Source organism: Notothenia coriiceps, unplaced genomic scaffold (genome assembly GCF_000735185.1).
Source record: "Notothenia coriiceps isolate Sejong01 unplaced genomic scaffold, NC01 NC01_scaffold00000339, whole genome shotgun sequence".
Classification (NCBI taxonomy): Eukaryota; Metazoa; Chordata; class Actinopteri; order Perciformes; family Nototheniidae; genus Notothenia; species Notothenia coriiceps.
In genome coordinates this window covers 15522317-15538929 of record NW_011333040.1, presented here as the reverse complement: position 1 = coordinate 15538929, position 16613 = coordinate 15522317, and the positions used below count along the sequence as shown (strand labels likewise).

At 41.2% G+C, this 16613-nt stretch overlaps 1 protein-coding gene across 2 annotated transcripts; it reads left to right on the top strand.

Moving 5' to 3' along the window:
• Positions 1–3874: 3874 nt before the first annotated feature.
• hlx1 (H2.0-like homeo box 1 (Drosophila)) lies at positions 3875–7584 on the top strand. 2 transcript variants are annotated; one of them, XM_010773156.1, is made up of 4 exons: positions 3875–4460; positions 4820–4999; positions 5137–5321; positions 6697–7584. In XM_010773156.1, the coding sequence occupies exons 1-4, from the start codon at positions 4022–4024 to the stop codon at positions 7021–7023; spliced, it is 1131 nt and encodes a 376-aa protein (XP_010771458.1). In that variant the 5' UTR covers positions 3875–4021; the 3' UTR covers positions 7024–7584. The 2 variants fall into 2 exon arrangements, with proteins under 2 accessions (XP_010771458.1, XP_010771466.1); XM_010773164.1 differs by lacking the exon at positions 4820–4999.
• The last annotated feature ends 9029 nt before the right edge of the window (positions 7585–16613 follow it).

The following is a 16613-nucleotide window of genomic DNA, read 5'->3' as shown; positions in this document are numbered from 1 at the left end:
GCAACCATAATGCTAATGTGGCCCGCGATGAAATTGAGTTTGACCCCCCTGGTTTAGACAGTAGCTCCTTTTTTTAATCAATTTTTATTTTTTTAAAGCCTTCTAACCCAAATCAGCACTTTTGAAACAGGAAGTGAAATAGAGGGATATGAGGCATGGCTAGAATGGGTGATCTGTTTGGTATTTTGAGCAAAACACTTCATAGACATGTTTTTATTTTTATATATCTGAGACCAACCCTGTCTCCTAAAAGTGACGTTCCCACAGAACTAAACTGCATTCTCAATTACGTTTAGCTAGGAACATATTTTCTCCCACGTTACGTTCGTTATGAACGTCTCTTAAATAAGTTTATTTTCTACATATCTTTGCCATTTATTTTCTTGCTTATAAAAATGATAATATTCATTTATAAATATCATTATAGAGCACACATTTATAATCAATAGGCGAGGCTGTCATTTCGCCAGCTGTTACTCTCATGAGCGAGGCAGAACATAATAGTTTTAACTCTCAACTAATGGCTTATTACTTGTAGAATATGGTCATGCAGAATAAGGCATTAATAAGTGTTTTATAGTGACTATTAAAGAGCCAATATACTGCTAATATGCATGTTAATTAACAACTAGTTGATGGTTCATTTGTATACCTTAATATAAAGTGTTACCATTATTATTTAGGTTTCACTGCAGTATCGATAATCTGATCAAGGTTCTATCTCACACAGGCTCCGCCCTCTACTGGACTCTATGGGTACTACTCTCATCAATGATACGCGAGCGTTCACACACTGAAGTTGTATAAACGTAGCCGGCCAATCAGGGCGAGCCTACCTGAATGCGCGCGCAGGCTCACAGTATTTAAGGCGGCTACTCCTCCTGACTGTCATCCTTTTCTCTTCAGCGAGCAGGACAACACCTGACAGGGAAAAGTAAAACGTTTGAAAGAAGAAGAAAGAAGCTATCGTACCTTTATGGAGTTGCCACTTCTAGAGACCCGGCCCTATCCTTCGTGCCCTGTCTTAATAGCAGGTGCCGATCCCCACCACCTCTGCTTCGAGTGTTAGGGGCCGGACCACACCGTGGACCGCGTGAAGCCTTCTCCGTCCTGCACTGCCTGCCGGGTGCTCCCACGGCTCAGACGCCAGCACCGGTGGGATCATTTCCAGACCCACTACGTCTCACCGCGTGGTGATGAGACAGATGACCAGGCTGAGCTCGATGTGGTGGAGATGGGGGACCAGGATATGGCCGAGGAGGTGCCATACACGTTTGCCATTCCAGCGGGGCGGATGGCTCCGTTTGCCGGGGAGGGTCCGGCGTCCATGGAAGTCCACCGCCCAGGTCTGTCCGCAAGGACTTCCCCCTGGTGATGACCATGGCGGCGGAGCGTGTAGGGCTACCGCTCCCCCCACCAGTGCTGCCGAAACCGGTGAGCCGCCTCCGCTAGGGGTTCTACAGCCCGGTCTGCCCGGCGCAGCAAGCCGTCGTTTCCCCCCCATTGCCAGATATCTGGCAGTGTTTGGAGGCGTCATGGCAACAGCCACTGAAGACGAAAGCTCCAGTGGCTGGTATGGTGGGGATCCTCAGGCTGCAGGGCCGCACGGACACAGCGTGTCCCGGCGTGCCCCACCTTGATGAGAGTCTGGCAGCCCATCTGCTCCCACAGAAGGCAGGATGGGCGGAGGGTAAAAAACCTCTGCCCCCGCTGCCTCGTGACCGAGGAATATTACAATAAAATATTCCGGCTCGGAGCACAGATGGCGGCAGCGGCGAATAATCTGGGTGTTGTTGGTTTCAGAATTCCAGAAAAGACAGACAACTTCTAAGTTTATAAATATAAGAATAAAGGTTTTGAATTTTGAATTGACACAGGGCGTTGCCCGCACATTTATGATTGGTCAAGACTAGCTGAAGAGATACCATGGTTTACACTTGGTTCTCTTTGGTTGGTGCGCAGACTCAGATAGAGTCACTTGGCAACACGACCTTCCAATCAGCATTCGGCCGGCCTGTGGAAGTCCCTCCCTACTCTGGCACCATCATACGTAATTTGTTAAAAACGTAAAACGTTTCTTCAGATATAGTGGAAAACCATAACGTTGCTTCCTAGCTCTGCGTGGGAGCGCGGCTCCCATGTAATTCAAGGCCGGTGCGATGTGTAATCTTCTGACTACCTCTTTGTATTCTCTCAGTCTCTGCACCTGACCTTGCTACGTTCAATATTACAAGCCAAACACTTTCTCATGTGACTTTTCCCTTCGTTGGTATCCAACCCATCTGAACCTGGGATTAGTGATTGTATCTGTTTATTTTATAGTCATAGCATTCTCATGAGCACAATAAGCATATAATGTAATAATAAGAATCAGTCTTGTAATGTTATATAAAAATAGACTCCATACACACTACAACACAGACTATAACACCCCTTGTTGTTATATACCAACCTTGTGCAATATATTTTTAATTACATTTTCGTAGAGCTTTGACTTTTTCAGCTGAATAAATATTCTCTAGATGGTTTTGTTCAGCAACATGAACGTGCCGGAAGTGTAGTACCGCCGTGTGGCCACAGCGAATATTTTCCTCAGACCCCGGCGCACTTCCTGGCGGCTTGGGTTTAACCGCAGAGCCATAAGATAAGTCTGATATTTAAATGAAGAATACTCCACCAGACATCAACACACCAAACATGTCCGAGTTCAAGTTGTGTTCCCCGTATCAGCCGAGCAGCTGAGCCCCTTTAGCATCCTGGAGCTTACTGAGCTACCGGAGCTACAAGCAGAGAAACAGAAAGCTAAAAGCAGCACTCACTGCAGAGACCTGTCGCTCAAGATGACAACGCCCTAATGTATGCAAAAACGTTAAGACCTAATATAACTAAAAGGGTTGCGTTATAAAACAATTCACTCCCCAATCCATAATCATGAAGGTGGAATCTGACTATATCCAGAATAATTTGTATTGTATCCAGGACATTAGAACATCTACACATCTTTCGTCACAGACTGACAACTCGAATGTTTCCACTGCAACTTTGCTAAAAGAAGAAAAACATTAGTAGCACTGGAAAAGGTTTAGGTTTAGCTTAATTAAATCACTGGCACTTGGCTTATTGAAAGCTAACGTGCCTGCTATATTCTTGCTGTTTTAAGTTAGGATCTTAGTGGTTGAATGTACTTATTTTAGGTAGCTTTGGATACATGTGTCAGCTAATTGAAATGTTATGTTTTTAATACTAGGGTTACTGAACATGCCAACACACTGCTGTGAGAATAAATCCTTATCCTTTACCTTTGGACATGAAAGTTGTATTACCCATGTGTGTATGCCTTTTAATATCCCTGATATTACAGGAATCTTGAGAATAGTGACTGATTGTATGGGAATACATTTCAGCCCCATTTTGGCAACAGATCCACTAGGCTTTGTGTACTGTACATTTGAGTAAAGTGTGTGTGTGTGTGTGTGTGTGTGTGTGTGTGTGTGTGTGTGTGTGTGTGTGTGTGTGTGTGTGTGTGTGTGTGTGTGTGGGAAAAGGCTGCTTTTTTTGCGTACTCTGGCAACGACTAAATAACAGAGGTTGTATTTGTGTGTTGGCTATGATTAAATCATGACCAGTTTGAAGGCTCCTTTATAAATTTCAGAATATATAAAAGTCACTTTTTCCACTCGGGGGTTTTGCCTGTCTGATGGCACATTCATCTTCCAAAACAACAGTGTGTGTGTGTGTGTGTGTGTGTGTTTAAAATACACATCATCCTCATTTGTTAGGGCGTGATGTCCGCGAATGCAAAACATCCATTGGCTCAGAAAGCGACCAATCAGTGTCAGCGGAGAGACTTGAGAGTGGAGCTGCAGGGTTTGGATTTCAGAGTTGGGAGAGCGATTTTGGCACTGACACGAAGAGGACGGTCATCTATCCCCCTAAAACGCCATCCCTGCCTTTTCCCTTTTTACATGCATGTTAGTTTATACCCTCTACTGAGAAACAATAAGGCATTACAGGCTGCGGGATGTACACGGCCGGGCTCAACCCGTTTTACGCATCAAATTTTAGCCTCTGGTCGGCGTACTGCGCAGGGGGCTTCGCTGTGGATACCATGAAGAAACCGTCCTTTTGCATCGCAGACATTTTGCAGGCTGGAGATGCGGAGAACATCCCGGGATCCTCTGCCCTCATGGTGCACATGGGACACCACCACCACCGGGCGCAGCACGGCAGCTCGCCCCTGCGCCCCTCTCCGGTCGGGCCGGAGCCGTCCGTGTACGGAGCGAGGGTGAGTCCGGGCTCCCCTTACCACAGACACGGACTACAGCTCACATCAGTCTCCAGGACTCCCTTCAATTCCCAGCAATCTCCCCCGCCTTCAAGTAAAGACCTCAAATTCGGAATTGATCGGATATTGTCGACAGATTTTGACCATAAAGGCAGAGAAAAGTCTTCATTAAGAGGTGAGATTGTATTACTCAAAGCATATGTGTGGTGTTTATAGAGACGCTTCCTGTCATGTCAGCCAAAGAAAACAATAAATAGGGATCTGTGTATGGCCTTAACGTTATTTATAAATGATACCATTACCACACTTTAGAAACTGAAGCTAGAGTAAAATCAGAACCAGATTATAACTTTATAACTTTAAGGAGGAGGGGATCCTCTGCTCAGATGCCCCCTCAGAGGTCAGGATCAGCCACACTTGAACCCAGGCTTTGAGTTTGTTTGGTGGTCTCTCTAAACACTAGACCATCTTGCCCCCCTAAGTTGTGAGTCTTTGTTTCCTGACTGAAGCCCCTCATCTCTCGCTCTGTAACAGATCTCACATCCATCGTTAGCTCGAACCGTCAGTCAGGGATCCAGATCCCCATTCAGCCTGCGGCCAGCCAGTACTTCTCCTGCATAGACCCCGGGATGAGCGACGCGTCCTCCATGATGAGTTCACTAGGCAGCAGCAGCAGGCATTCAGGCCAGCATCAGTTTCAGGACACCTTCCCAGGTAGTCACCACTTGTAGGACATTCAACAGACAGGAAACTGTCCCTGCAGCTCTCTGTGTTTGGAGCTGTGAGACACCTGCAGTCAATCCTCTGCTTTCTCTTCTCTTTTTATTTAACCTCCTCTTCATCTCTTTTAGGTCCGTATGCTGTCCTCACCAAAGACACGATGCCACAGACATACAAGAGGAAGAGGTCGTGGTCCAGAGCAGTGTTTTCTAACCTTCAGAGGAAAGGACTGGAGAAGAGATTTGAGATTCAGAAGTATGTCACCAAGCCGGACAGAAAACAGCTGGCGGCGATGCTCGGGCTGACAGACGCTCAGGTAAATAAACATGATGCACAGGTTTTATTTTATATTACAATTGTAATTTTAGCAAGATATATTATTTTGTAAAAGGTCAAAGACTTCAAAAATAATGTAGCTCTATATGTTTCTCTTCACATGGTTGCAGTATTTTTTTTTAGGGGGGGGTTAGGGTTAGGTATGGTTTTGATGTATTTTCATTATTGACGCTAAGGAAGAGTTGTGTGGATCCAAATAAACAATAACACAATATAACCACAGGGATGTAGGATTTTAGAAAACTGAGGTCATAATCCCCTTTATCACCCCCTAAAGAAATCATCAGGCACCTATTATAATTAAATTGTATTTAAAATGATTTAGACTTACTCATATAATAAATATTTGTATGAAATATTTGTTTCTTCTTTAAACCCTTTCCATGTCATGTCAGGTCATATATTGCTGACATCACTTTTCCAGCTTCTAAAAAAATACCTGTAGCAGCCAATAGAAACCTACTCTGTGCAAGTCAACCACAGGTTGCTAAAACTATAAACACTTCGAGAAAAAATGCAGTAAACAATTGATATGGTGTCCTCTGGCACTTGACAAATCATTAGCATAATATTAAATTCGAACATGTGATTCCATGTTTGAGGGATGGCTGTAGTCACATTATTTATGTTTGTAAAATAGCATGAGTCTGAGTGAGGTTTTGTCTCTGACCTGCATTCCCACAGATTATTCTCAGGACAAGAACTTAACATTTGAAACTAATTCAAAGTAATGCACAGAAGATGGTAGAGAACCATTTTAAATGTAAATTGGCAAAGCTGCATCATAACAATTTGGTGCAACCACCAGTTGTTGTTTACATTTCAACAAAATGTACATCAGAGCCACTTTACCTCACCCTCCAACAAAAACAGACATATTATTACTATTCCTATAATATTAAACGTATGGGTTCCTGTCATCTACTAGTTTTTATTATATTATTTGCACTATATTTACACTTTTTATGATGCTGTCTTTGACAGGGTTTTCTTGCAAAAGATGTCTCTTGAAATAATGTGTTAACGATATAGCCTATTTTACCTTATCATAAAAGAGGAAAGGGAAAGAAAAAACACTTTTGGAAGTATCCAAAATATTTAAAATGATATGACTATAATAGTATACTATATTTCCTAATGACTACGATAAAAGCAGCAACTAATGCTTGCCTTTTCTCCTATCATATATATTTATTCCCTTCTCTCAAAAAAGAGCACATTTTTACCTGGAAATTATAGACACATTTAAGGAAATTAAATACATGGCTTTTTTAAAAACATGCTGCAGCTTTATGTCCCAGCACCACACATAGAAACGGAGTTATTTAACAGTGGGTTTTTTTGTGTGTTTTCAGGTGAAGGTGTGGTTCCAGAACAGGCGCATGAAGTGGCGGCACTCCAAAGAGGCGCAGGCCCAGAAGGACAAGGACAAGGAGCAGCCGGAGAAGAGCAGCTCGGAGCCGGGCAGGGAGCCCCGAGAGCCGCCGGAGGAGGAGTCCGAGTGCGAGAGCGAGGGCCGGAGCGAGTGTGAATCCGAGGAGGCTCCGGAGGAGGAACACTCTGACGGACATTTGGACATTTCTGAGCAAACAAACAAAACCAGCGTCATAATGAGCGGCATCGGGCCGGCCAGCAGCTCCGAGGCGGCGGCAGACCCGGAGGCCGCTGCTTCACTCATATGAACCTCTAGAGATATGTACTATAAGTTTATTTTTTATTATTTACGACAGTAACGTTAAAACGCATGTGGACGGTTAATTCGGTAGGGCATCTGCAACTTAAAGACAGGCCTGTATGCGTCTAATTCCTGGGAACAAGTGGAGCAACACTCGTTTATTTGTTCAAAATTACATGTTATTTTAACCCAGACACAAGGAATATAGCCCAAATTAATTTGTTTATTGTATTATATTCCATTTATTTGTTTCTGCTTCCTTTTGAGGCTCTTAAATTAAAATATCAGGCTATTTTTTTTTTTTTTTTAAATCAGTCCTCCCCCAGGTATTTCCTTACTGTCGTTTTCCTCTCAAGAGCTTCGGTGTGCATCATGTTTTTCCTCATCTGGAGGAAATAATGCGGTTGTGAATTTTATTTGTTATGAACCACTCGTTTTACGTGATAAATGAAAACTCAGAAAATCACAGAAGTGTTCATGTATTATTTGGTTTGTCTGGATATATGGTTGTGCTATTTGTTAATAATAATTTGCACTGAAAATATTGTAAATAAAACGTTTCATACTTTGAAAATTGAATTATGATGTTTTATTATTATGATGTTTTATTATTATTTAATATAAGTCAGTGAATTATTTTTACGTTTTTGAGTTTGTTTTGGTGCTTTTGCATATCAGAAAAATAAAGCTTCAGCAACAGAAGAAATAGTTGCATGCACTTAAATATGCAACCAAATAAATGCATAGAAATAAATAGGTGCCCTAAAACATGTGGTGGTTTAATCCACATAAAACCCAAAAATATAATACAACACGTAGATAAGCAACATAATTTACTTGAAGTTTGTGTTACTTTGGTCGAAAATCATAAAAAAAACTATTAAAAAAATAATCAATCAAAAATAAAAACATTGTAAAACTTAACATCATTATTTCAAACAGTCTAAAGAAGTTAGTGGACCAAATAATACCTCCATTATGAATGTGTTTATATTATTCTCCTCTTATATAAATAAATATAAGCACAATAATGTATCTCAGTGAACTAAATTCCTCCTGGATGTTGAGGCTCCAGCAACAGAAAGTGAGAGAGACGAAGAAGAAGAGGGTAATTTATAGTTTGTATACATTTACTGGCTCCAGATAGCAGGGACGACCCGGATGAGTATATTTTATGTATCCAGACCCAGATACAATCAACATCTCCTCCATTTATAGTGCTGCTCATAACCTCCCTCTGAGTCCACTCAGATCTGCTTCTTTTTCTTATGACTAAAACAAAAACCAACAGCGAGGACAGAGAAGTGTTGACATTTTATTTCTCAACCAGCCTTATCATGAAGGTGACTGCTCAAGATTCATAAGATATAAGAAATGTCCATCATTGCTGCAATGCACATCCAAACTGTGCACATGTGCGGCACAATTAAACCTGTTAAAGGATGTTTAACGACATGATGTCATGACACACTCCCTCCCTTTACATGTCTATTAAGTCTACCTGTGTCTGTCAGAGCAATTATATTTTATAAGAGCCCCATAAATCTGGAATGACACACAATGTGTTTTTACTGTCTTTTTTTCAAACTTATCTGGAGTTTTAACCTCACTTACCTTCAGTGTCTTGACAGGAAACAATATTCCAATGTAGTCATCATATATGTCAGATATGTTGCCCAATGTTAGAGTATTTTTGGTGCAAAAACATGATGATTTATACACAAAAATGCCCCTGAATAAGTGGTTTCCAATCGCAGCTTTAGTGCAGTGACAACATAAATATTGTGTCAAATAAGCTATTCGTGTGTGTGTGTGTGTGTGTGTGTGTGTGTGTGTGTGTGTGTGTGTGTGTGTGTGTGTGTGTGTGTGTGTGTGTGTGCGTGTGCGTGCGTGTGTGTGTTGTTATATATTCTGGTTTGTATGTGGCCCTGTATTAGTCCATTTTAAAGCAACCATGTGTACGTTTTAATGATGTCTATTATATCACATACTGTGTATGAATTCAAACAAAGTACATACTCTAGTAACTGTACTTAAGTATAACATTTTTGAGGTACTTGTAAAATGTTGCTTACACGCACTTAGATGTATAGCTCATTATAATCCAGTGATAGGTTACTTTTGCTTATGATTCTTCAAGTATATCTCGATGCCAACGCTTTTGTACTTTTACTTAAGTAAGATTTTAAATGCCTGACTTTTGTGATTACTTGAGCTAAACTATATTATTGCTAATTTTACTAATGTGAAAAATGTGTACTTTTTTCGTGACTGGAGCTTTTACTCAAGATATACAGAAAATAAACGACAATTTGCTTCACAGGAGGAAAAATCTGCTGATCTTTCCTTACGTTAAAGTACCATAACCACATCGAAATGGAAATGCACAAGTACCTCAAAGTTGTTGAGTACTGTCCTATACTTTCCATCACTACTAAACATTATTCACCTGTGAAACAAAGTTATATCTTACATAAACACCTCTACTAAACAATGTGAAAGGACTTGATACATAGTGTACAGTAGTGATAAATAAAGCTCTGTGCCTTTGTACCTCAGTCAGGAAACATAAAGCCCTCTGGTATTTGTTGTCATGTTAGCAGCAACATCATAGTGAGTGACACAAAAACGCGGACCACCACAAACCCTCTCCACTATGGGGTCCACTTTCCTCTCCTCCGGAAAGAGGACTGACCCCCAGAGAGCTGCAGTTTTCCGTCTTAGCTTCGCATCTTGAATTTCACTTTTCATTTTCCCCCTTTCTGCTGCCCATACAGTAATACCTGCTGCTGGCTTTTGGAAGTATTTCACCCCCAAACTGCAGCCCAGTCGTCCCATAAAACTAACAGTGACAGTTATGAAGTGGATGGCACTCATCTTAATCTTCACTTTTAATTCACGCTGCATGAAAAGTTGTCAGAGTTATGATTTCCATGGAAGGCAGTAAAAGCCCCGGGCACTTTATCAAGCCAATATTAACTGTTAAACTCTCACATATTAAATGTCTGGGTGAGTTGAGTCTCGAATTATGCTCGAAAAGCTATAAATTACATTAGTATTTGCAAATGTACAATAACAATAACAATCCAAACGCTTAACATAATACTGAGAGGCCTTGATTTGTGAACTGTCCTCAGAACTTTTAAGAGCAGGATAGGAGAAAGTCCATCTGGCCTGTATTTAATGTCAGCTTTCCCCCTCCATTAAAAGCTGTCCTATACGTCCCTCTTGGCAACCCAGGACAGGGCAACCAATAAAACAAACCACCCTTGTGGATTTGGCCAATATTTAACGCTTTGAAAAAGTAACTGTGTAAAACAAATTACCTCTGTGAGAGCAGAGCGGGGGGTTTCTGTCTGCAGTGGTTGAGGGATTAACGTGACTAAAAGCTGTGACGTCTCTTTGAGGCATTATCTGTGAAGTTGTTTGATAGGCTGATGGAGATTTCTCCACCATTGGTGTAATGCATCAGAGGGAAAAGGACTTATGAGAGAGTCTGTGGCCCTGCCCGAGGAAAAAGGGGGGTAACAAAGCGTCAACATAACTCAACAAGCGCTCGAGAAACTTCAGCCGATAAATATGGCGTGCAAAAAAGATGGAGGATTAGTTTTGAAATTCTGCCCCTTCCTCATTTTGGGAGGATGCAGACGAAGATGATTTCAGTGATGATAGGGATGATGATATCAAGAATATTGTTGTGGGTTCACTTTCATGCAAGATTTATTCTGCAAATGCATCCATCCTGAACACGCACCAATGGCTTTTTAAAACATATATTTACTTGTTCTATTGTTCTAATATTACAGTTTTTTTATATTTGATATGGTTTTATGAGTCAGTAGACGCAGGAAACTCAAGTTTCACCCTTAAAAATGGTACAAATATATAGTTAGTTAGCAGAAATATGTGCATATGACATTCAAAACAAAGGATACACATTTTATTTAAGAGCTGAATAAAATTGATCTGGTTTGGGTCCAAGCTTTGTTAACTTTACTCAGTATCTAAGGGTGGAAAACCACTCAAGATAAGGGATTGTTTATCATACTTTTATGGTAATGTACTACCCAAACTATGGCGTGGTTGCAAACTTTTATAATCTACTCCATGTGTTATTTAAAGCACATTGAAGTATTAATAACCAGTTGAAAATGTATTGAATGGCATATGCCCATTTGTTTGTAGGAAAATCGTCTGTCACATTTTTGAAGTTAAACACAGCCTTAAGGTTTTTTATTCATTTCTAAATAACTCCCTGGATGTATTTGCCAAATATCTCTGACTTAAATTAATGTTTTCTGGCACCGGCTGTAATCAGAGATGTTAACTTCTGGCATTACATTACACACCCAGAAAATGTGTTCATCGTCAGTGGAGCATTTTATTCGGTAATTGTGACTCCATAAGTGAGTGTGGATGCTGTGGAGGTGGCTCTGTTTCCTTCAGAGGTATGTTTGTTCCATTAAATGCTGATTTATGCTCTTTTCCTAAATGAGCTCTGAATCATCCGCATGAGAGATGACTTCCTCCTGAGACTAGCAAAAATATTAGTACTTGGTACGAAGCTTTAATTTGATAGCAGGCCAAAAATGTTTCCAGCCGCCCCCGTCATTTGAATCCAAGTCACTGGAATAACCAGATTGAAGTCTTATATTTATAGCCTCTTATTCAAAACACAGTTTCTCCCTCAAACAGAGTGTTTCTGAACGTGGTATGGAGAAACAGTTTAACAGCACAGTGCCAACAGAGTTTATGTTTGATGTACTGCAGCCAAACGTTCTGCAGAATATGTAAGTGATATTCTACACTTCATATTATCCTTCAGTAAATATACCATCAGTGTGTAAATCAAGTGTTTTTCTGAACGTTTATACGGTTTTGAGTGTTCTGCAGCTGCACACGTACCAAACATGTTCACCAACGCTGAAAGCTGAGCTCTCATACAGAAGCTGTCGCCACATTTCCAAAAAGCCACATTATTGAGTGCTTTTTTAACATGATCGCAGTTTCCAAGCAACTTGGCCCTGCTTTCAAAACCGGGCCCTTGCCAGCACTTGGGAGTGGAGGAAGAGAAAGAGAGAGCGAGGGAAGAAAAAAAAAGACTTCTCAAGTTAAATTTAAAGATGTGTTTCTCTTGGAAGCCGGGCTGCACTGCCATAAACCAAGGGAGACATTTTCATGCTCCACATTTTTCATGGTTTCTCTTTGAGTTTCCTCCCTTCCTTTCTCACTCCACCTTGGCTCCACAGTTACCTACTGCTGCACCGACTGCAGACCACAGCCAGCGGGGCACCGTGGGGTGGCCAGTTCCTCCCTGCCTCCCCCCCTTTACCTCCACCCAAATCTCTCCTGGTTGTCCTTGGATGGCTCCCACCGTGAAGGGTCCCTCAGAGAATCCACAGCGCTACTTAAGCTCTCTTTCACCACCTTTCTCAAATAATACGCACTGAGCTAATGGCCAACAGTAATCAGTTATGAGCTTAAAGTCCTCTGACCTACCGCCCTGTTTTTTAATGTGGACATGAAGGAACCGTTTTATTGCAGACTGCAGACTGTTGTCTTGAGCCAACCCTGTGCGGTGCACGCTGTAATTTGTGAATGGTGCAGAGGTTTGGTATTAATTAGGGCTGTGAAATGGCAGCGGTCCGTTTCCACAGAGGCTGACTTCACTGAGTGATGCACACGCTGGGAGGGGGATTACGGCCGAGCGCTGGCTGCCCGCTGAGATGCAAACACAAAGGGAGGATGTAAAAAGTACTTTCATTTCACATGACCTGTCATCAGCAGCACATTTTCACTCTGTTTTCTGAGACTTGGGTGAACTGCCTGCGGCTCAAAACTAACCGTATGTTGGAGTCCAACCATCGGATAGAGTTGACGTTATGTGCCTGCAAATGAAAGAGTTGCTCCTAAATTCAACCTCAGCCCCTCAGGAGCATGGAATTGTTATTTCTCTCCGTGATGAGAATATCGGGTTATGAGGTTAGATTTTAGGGTTTATTTACACATTTCAAAGTGGGGACGGTTTGAATTGGTTGAACTTAAAAATGATTGTGAGTTAACTTAACTTAAGCTGAATAAGTAGCAAAATGGCCTGTTAAACACTTAAAACAACTATAACAACTGTTCACAGTGTTTTTATTTTTGTAATAAGGCCCAATTATAATGTATCAAACCCACAACAAGTTCCCATCATTAAAGTTTTATTCAAACTACAAACAAGAAAGGACTCTTAACCACTCTCCAACAATGCATGCTGGGAACTGCTGCTTATGTGCTGATCATGTTTGTTTATTTACTTCACTTAATGGGTTCAGTGAACTCACCCCCTCCAACCAGAGGACACCAACAACACTCTCCGGCATGCAAATAATGTCAATGACATCTTCAGACATATAAAAACATAATACGGAGCTGTTCCAATTGTAAACATACTCAGTCAATTTGCTAATAAAGAAACATCAAAAATAAGGCCATAAGAGATGGACTTTTTTTAGTAGTCAGTCCAAGAATGCAGCTATGCTTCTCCTTATAGTCAGAAGAATAATACAAATAAAATACTACAAGACAAATGTGCAGGAACACTTCACATGTAATCATCAATATGAGAAATGAATATTTAAAGAATACTAACTTTACTACTAACTTTACATACATTTACTAACCCTGTAACTCTACCTGGGATTCTTGAAGAAAAACTTTTTTTTCGGAAACGGTAACTTGTGAGTAATTGATATACAAATGGTCATATTTATTTAATCATGGAGGTGAACTACTCCGTTAACAAAAACACCTGAAATGCACAGCAGGTTTGAAGATTGTTTCTCAGTCAAGAGTGTTGATCCCGGCTTTAAGGTGCAGGTTGAGATAACTTATAAGTATTACAACGTAAATATTGGCATTAAAGGGTGAGTTGATTCCCCTAAAGTCCTGTATGATGTTTTACTGTGGAAACTGCCATGATGCAACAGAGGTCACCTGCGTGGGCCCTCTAAAGATACATTTTTAAAGCGGGCTGAGTATAGTCTGAGGTTTCCTCATTTCCCCTTTTTGCTGCTTATCGTGGCTCGCAGATGCCGTTTTATGGAGAACAGCTCAAACAGAACACTGCTCAGAGAATAACAAAGATGATCTGCTTGTCCTCTGATTCCTGCTGATTTCATAAGACCAACAAGGTTTTTGCCTCTTCATTCAGTAAATGAAAAGTCACCTAAACACATTCTGGTTTTTTTCAATTTAGAGGATGTTGTTATTTAAAGGGGAAACTCTTAAGCAATCTTCCCTTCCCTTATTTAACCTGGTGCCATGCAGTGCTAAATATCTCTTAGAAGTGTTAACAATTAAAATATTAAAAAGCTACATTTTACACTGAAGTTCTGTAAAACACTTTATCTGACACTGAGAGTGACAAAAGGAGAAGTTATAAGGGTCAAGAACACTTGACACAAAGTTATTTTGATCATTTAATACTTTGAAAAGCCACATTTAAGACATGATTGTTTTCTTTTTGGTGTGAAAGCTTCAGTGGACCAATCACAATCAAGAATGTCACTCAGCTCATCGCTCAGGCTCCTTTTATCTGATAGTGTCCTTTATTATCTTACTGTGTGTTGTAGCATTAGACCTGGTCACACTCCATTATATATCTATCTATGTGTGTGTGTGGTGTCAACACTCAGGAGAACACACACTTTAGACTGATGGATTATAAAGGAATTCTTCTTCACGACTCGGCTTGTTAAGGGGAGGAGAGGGCAAGAGCGGGAAAATAAATAAGACGTCACTTCGGTTTATCTTGTTCTTGTTCCAAAATAAACAGAGCCGCGGCGGGAAAGGGGGGAAGCAGCAGGGCCTTTCAGGGCCGCTGAGTATTATACAGTCCCTTTGATCAAAACAATTTGGATCGAGAAAGCTGCAACACGCTGGTCACCACAGCAACACAAGAGCAGACACACAAGTGAGAGTGAACAGGTGATTTATAGAAAGCGCTGCTCAGTTTCACATCCTTCCCACTTCCTTTAAACTGATCTAGCGGACAGATTTTGATGCGGGTGAGAGACCATAATTGCTCTCCTTATTTGCATCAATGTGGTCACAGAAAATCCAATTCCAAGACTCAATGCACTTTAACAGAGAATGTGATTTATACGGCTTTAACAAGGGTCACATAGTGTACGCTTTGCATGCAAGCCAGCGACCGGACTGTGACTTTCTTGTTCTGGTGTGTGTGTGTGTGTGTGTAATGTTTGCACATATTTAAGTGCATGAACAAGAGTGTGAGTGCGAGCCCTGTAACCCATATGTGCAAGGGGTGAGAGTTCAGTTCCTGCAGGGTTTGTTTAGGAATATATGACACTGCACAGCTGGCCTAATCATCTGTGCATATCTGACTATAAAACTTTACTGAGCGTCGCCAGAGCCAGCTGCCTTTATCAGTGGAAATGAAGTTATTCCCTCTCCGGACGGACGGAGGCCTTGACCCCAGATCTGCTGCTCGGCTCCCAGCGGTCCCCATCAGGAACTGCTTGAGGAGCATTTAGAAAGCAGTTTGTACTCATCTGTGTACACATGTAGAAAGAGTCACTTCAGTTTAACTGCACTCAGTCAAACCAAGAATGTGACATGAGTATACAATCTAAACTTCACGTTTTTGATGCAAAAAACAGTGGCTTGAAAAACAAAGATATGGGTCTTTTGGTCACTCAAGTACATACTTACACAAATATATAGGCTTCGACTCACACACACAAACACATGCGCACTTCCACTAAACACAGAGACACGTGCATATAAACATGCAAACAGTCTGAATTAAGTTATATTGCATTACTTCTAATTGTGTAGCAACGTGCATCTGTTTTGTTCCTACCGAATCCATCCATTCATCACAGTGCTGTCTATGTCTTCCTATTCTTTGTGCAAACTTTAAAGGTTCATGTGTATCACCGAACAAGGTGATATTAGTGCAAAGACACATGAGCAGTCAGATGATGATGCAGGTTTTAAACAGACTTCCAGCTTTAGTGAAAATATAAACAAATGGTAAAATAATACCCAAACCATAAATCAAACTATCTGATTTCAAACTTGTATTTGTATGTTTATACCATTAAATCTGCTGCCTTCAGCTCAGCCTGCTCTGTCTTTTTTATTGGATATTTACCAGAACTGCTCTGCATACTGCACATAGACTAATACAAGTCAGTGGGGTTTGATGATGGCCACATATTTCAAGGTCTCTGGCCCAGAAGAACATATTCTGGTGGAGTTATCCAAACTCTTCTTTGGATCCGTTTCTAAGCACTATCAGCACTAAAGCACTTATTTTGTGGTGTGTCTGCACTGCAAACATCACTTGTCCGCCTGAAAGTCTTTCCAGCTTTGCGATGTTTTAATGTGGTTTATCGAAAGCAAAATTATACAAAGAGCAATGGAAACAGATTTAACATAGAATAAATTACGTGGTACACGCTTCATATGCCTTTGATGTCCTCTAAAGCAGGGGTTCCCAACCGTTTTTCCCAAGAGCCCCCCCAAATGACTCCTGTTGGAAGTTGCGCCCCCCCCCACACACACACACACACACACACACACACA